This window comes from Pyrgilauda ruficollis, unplaced genomic scaffold (assembly GCF_017590135.1).
Source record: "Pyrgilauda ruficollis isolate IOZ18807 unplaced genomic scaffold, ASM1759013v1 scaffold804, whole genome shotgun sequence".
NCBI lineage: Eukaryota > Metazoa > Chordata > Aves > Passeriformes > Passeridae > Pyrgilauda > Pyrgilauda ruficollis.
Genome location: NW_024529978.1, coordinates 11,227 through 15,823, shown reverse-complemented (window position 1 = coordinate 15,823; position 4,597 = coordinate 11,227). Strand labels below are relative to the sequence as shown.

General features: G+C 66.1%; 1 protein-coding gene across 1 annotated transcript; it reads left to right on the top strand.

Moving 5' to 3' along the window:
• Positions 1 to 5: 5 nt before the first annotated feature.
• Positions 6 to 1,526, top strand: LOC121364354 (heterogeneous nuclear ribonucleoprotein A1-like; the record flags this gene model as incomplete). The annotated part of the gene is made up of 4 exons (XM_041487561.1): positions 6 to 17; positions 512 to 726; positions 881 to 932; positions 1,308 to 1,526. Coding segments are annotated over 4 exons (498 nt in total), but the record flags the coding sequence as incomplete, so codon positions are not given.
• Between the last annotated feature and the right edge of the window lie 3,071 nt (positions 1,527 to 4,597).

Here is a 4,597-nt window from a genome sequence, read left to right as displayed (position 1 = left end):
GGGCCGTGTCCAGAGAGGTGAGGGACATTAGGGACAGATGTGGTGGTGGCTGTGCCTGCTGCTCCCAGCAGTGGCCCTGGGGACAGTGACAGTGGCCGTGTCGGTGCCTGCTCCTGGCGGTGGCCCTGGGGACAGTGACAGTGGCCGTGCCTGCTCCCGGCAGTGGCCCTGGGGACAGTGGCCGTGTCCGTGCCTGCTCCCGGCGGTGGCCCTGGGGACAGTGACAGTGGCCGTGCCTGCTCCCGGCAGTGGCCCTGGGGACAGTGACAGTGGCTGTGGCCCTGGGGACAGTGACAGTGTCCGTGGCTGCTCCCGGCGGTGGCCCTGGGGACAGTGACAGTGGCCGTGCCTGCTCCTGGCGGTGGCCCCGGGGACAGTGACAGTGGCCGTGCCTGCTGCCAGCAGTGGCCCTGGGGACAGTGACAGTGTCCGTGTCCGTGCCTGCTCCTGGCGGTGCCCCGGGCCGTGCCCGTGCCCGTGCCCGCTGGCAGGCTGTCCCCGCTGTCCCCAGGACTCGCAGCGGCCCGGGGCGCACCTGACGGTGAAGAAGATCTTCGTGGGCGGCATCAAGGAGGACACGGAGGAGCATCACCTGCGCGACTACTTCGGCCAGTACGGCAAGATCGAGGTCATCGAGATCATGACGGACCGCGGCAGCGGCAAGAAGCGCGGCTTCGCCTTCGTCACCTTCGACGACCACGACTCCGTGGACAAAATCGTCAGTGAGTGACGCTGGGGACACGGGGACGCTGCGGGGACAGCCTGGGGGTGACAGTGTGGGGACATCCTGGGGGTGACAGCCTGGATGGGGACAGCGCGGGGACTCCAGAGAGGTGAGGGACACTGGGGACACTGAGGGGACAATGGGGACACTGGGGACATGGGGGGGACATGGTAGGGTGGTGGAGCCCAAACGGGCCGTGTCCAGAGAGGTGAGGGACATTAGGGACAGATGTGGTGGTGGCTGTGCCTGCTGCTCCCAGCAGTGGCCCTGGGGACAGTGACAGTGGCCGTGCCTGCTGCCAGCAGTGGCCCTGGGGACAGTGACAGTGGCCGTGCCTGCTGCCAGCAGTGGCCCTGGGGACAGTGACAGTGGCCGTGCCTGCTGCCAGCAGTGGCCCTGGGGACAGTGACAGTGGCCGTGCCTGCTCCCGGCGGTGGCCCTGGGGACAGTGACAGTGGCCGTGCCTGCTGCCAGCAGTGGCCCTGGGGACAGTGACAGTGTCCGTGTCCGTGCCTGCTCCCGGCGGTGCCCCGGGCCGTGCCCGTGCCCGTGCCCGCTGGCAGGCTGTCCCCGCTGTCCCCAGGACTCGCAGCGGCCCGGGGCGCACCTGACGGTGAAGAAGATCTTCGTGGGCGGCATCAAGGAGGACACGGAGGAGCATCACCTGCGCGACTACTTCGGCCAGTACGGCAAGATCGAGGTCATCGAGATCATGACCGACCGCGGCAGCGGCAAGAAGCGCGGCTTCGCCTTCGTCACCTTCGACGACCACGACTCCGTGGACAAAATCGTCAGTGAGTGACGCTGGGGATGCGGGGACGCTGCGGGGACAGCCTGGGGGTGACAGTGTGGGGACAGTCTGGGGGTGACAGCCTGGATGGGGACAGCGCGGGGACAGCCTGGGGGTGACAGTGTGGGGACAGCCTGGATGGGGACAGCATGGATGGGGCAGCGCGGGGACAGCCTGGGGGTGACAGCCTGGATGGGGACACTGCGGGGACAGCCTGGATGGGGCAGCGTTATTGGTTGAAACCTCTGTCAGTGTGGGGACAGCCTGGATGGGGACAGCGTGGGGACAGCCTGGGGGTGACAGCCTGGATGGGGACAGCGCGGGGACAGCCTGGGGGTGACAGTGTGGATGGGGACAGCCTGGGGACCCTGTGGGGACATCCTGGGGAGGACAGACTGGGGGCACTGAGGAGAGCGGACAGCCCAGCTGGTGGCAGCTCAGGGACAGTGTGGGGACACCCGGTGGGGACAGCTTGGATGGGGACAGCCTGGGGACACTGGGAGGGTGACAGTTTGGCTGGGGACAGTGTGGGGTGGGTGCCATCTTGGTGGGGTCAGTGCCATCCTGGCCGGGTCAGTGCCATCCCGGCCCGGGGGCCGGCGGCCGGCACGGGGCCCGGCGCTGGCCGTGCGCAACGGGCTGGCCGAGGCGGGCACAGGTGGGACCCCCGGGCTGGGGGGCACTGGGGGGACCCCAGGCTGGAGGGCACAGGTGGGATCCCCGGACTGGGGTCACTGGGGGAAACCCCTGGGGTTGGCGGGCACAGGTGGGACCCCTGGGCTGGGGGGCATAGGTGGGACCCCCAGGCTGGGAGCACTGGTGGGATCCCTGAGCTGGGGGCACTTGGGGAAACCCCGGGCTGGGGGGCACAGGTGGGACCCCCGGAGCTGGGGGGCACAGGTGAGACCCCCGGGGCTGGGGGGCACAGGTGGGACCCCCAGGCTGGGGCACTGGGGGAAACCCTGGGGCTGGGGGCACCCCCGGGGGAGGTGGCACTGCCCCACACCCGGGTTATAGGGGAAGGGTCAGCGGGGGTTTGGGGTCTCTGGGAAAGGATCACGGGGGTTTGGGATCTCTGGGAAGGATCTTGGAGGGTTTGGGGTCTCTGGGAAAGGATCACTGGGGGGTCTGGGATCTCAGGGAAGGATCCTGGAGCTCAGGGGGTTTGGGGTCTGGGGGGGGGCTTAAAATGTGTTGGGGTGGCCTGAAAGTAACCTGGGGAGACCCCAAAATGTGCTGCAGAGACCCCAAAGTGTGCAGGCAGGGGTTCTGTGTCGCTGGTGGGTCCGGGGGGGTCCGTGGACGTGTGCCCCCCCAGTTTTTGGGTGTCCCTAAATCCCCCCCGGCTCCGCAGGCGGCTACGGCAGCTCCAGCGGCGGCGGCAGCTACGGAGGAGGGAGGAGGTTTTAACGGCCAGGTGAGGGGGAAAATGGGGAAAAAAGGGGGAAAAAGGGTGGGAAAAGGGTGGGGAAAATATGCAAAAAGGGGGAGAAAAAACAGGGAAGAAGGGTGAGGAAAGTAAGGGAAAAAGGGGAGAAAAAGGTGGGAAAAGTATGGGGAAAAGGTGGGGAAAATATGGGAAAAAGGAGAGAAAAAAACAGGGAAGAAGGGTGGAGAAAGTGTGGGAAAAGGGTGGGGAAAGTATGGGAAAAAGGGGAGAAAAAGGTGGGAAAAGGGTGGGAAAAATTGGGGGGAAAATGGGAAGAGAATCGAGAGAAGAAGCCGGGAAATGGTTGGGGGGAAAGGTGAATGAAAAGAAAAGATTGGGAGGAAGGTTCAGGGAGACAAGTGGGAGAATATGAGGGAAATAAAAGGTTGGGAAAAGATGAAGGAAAAGTAGGAATAAGAATGGAAATCAGGGGAAAGGGTGGGAAGGGGTGGAGCTGGGAATTCCAGCGGGATCGGGGCAGGAATGGGGCTGGATTGGGGCTGGAATTGGGGCTGGAATTGGGGCCAGGATCAGGATTGAGGCTGGAATTGAGGCAGGGATCAAGGCAGGGAATGGGGAAGGGATCGGGTCAGGGATGGAGCAGGGTCAGGGCTGGGATCTGGGCAGGGATGGGGCAGGGATCGGGGCAGGATTGGGGCCAGGATCAGGATCAGGTCAGGGATGGAGCAGGGTCAGGGCTGGGATTTGGGCAGGGATCGGGGCAGGGTCAGGGCTGGGATTTGGGGTCGGGATCAGGGCAGGGATGGAGCAGGGTCAGAGCAGGATTGGGGTGGGGATCAAGAACGGGATCGGGGCTCTGCCCCTCCCAGAGCCCCCAACACCGGAGCCACTCCTGATCCCAGCCCTGATCCCGACCCTGCCCCAATCCCCATCCTGATCCCAGCCCTGATCCCAGTCCTGCCCCTGCCCAATCCCAGCCCTGATCCCCATCCTAACTCTGTTCTGATCCCAGTCCTGACCCTGCCCTGATCCCAACCCCGATCCCGATCCTGACTCTGTTCTGATCCCAATCCTGATCCCGACCCTCTCCCTGTCCCTGTCCCACCCCTGTCCCACCCCTGTCCCTGTCCCATCCCTGTCCTGTCCCTGTCCCTGTCCCATCCCATCCCTGTCCCATCCCATCCCTGTCCCATCCTGTCCCTGACGGTGCCGCTCTGTCCCGCAGGAGCCGGAGCTGGGTGGGAGCCGGGGCGGCCCCTGGAGCCAGCGCTGGGCCGGGCAGAGCCCCGGGACCCCCCGGGACCCCCCCGGGACCCCCCCGGGACCCCCTCGGGCTCACCTTGCACAGGAGGCAGTTGAGGGCCCCGCACACCGGGCACGGGAACTCGTTGACCGCGTCCTCGTAGAAGCACCAGCCCGGGCAGTCCCGGCCCCGGCAGTGGAAGCTGTTCCGGCTGCGGCGCTCGGCCAGCGCCAGCCCCCGCGCCAGGAACCGCGCGTGCTCCTCGGGGGACAGCAGCTGGGGACACATTGGGGACATTGGGGACATTGGGGACATGGCACTGGGACCCCTGAGTCACTGTCACCCACCCCTAGGAACCCCGAGCCAGCGCCAGCCCCCGCGCCAGGAACCGCGCGTGCTCCTCGGGGGACAGCAGCTGTGACATTGGGGACATTGGGGACATTGGGGACA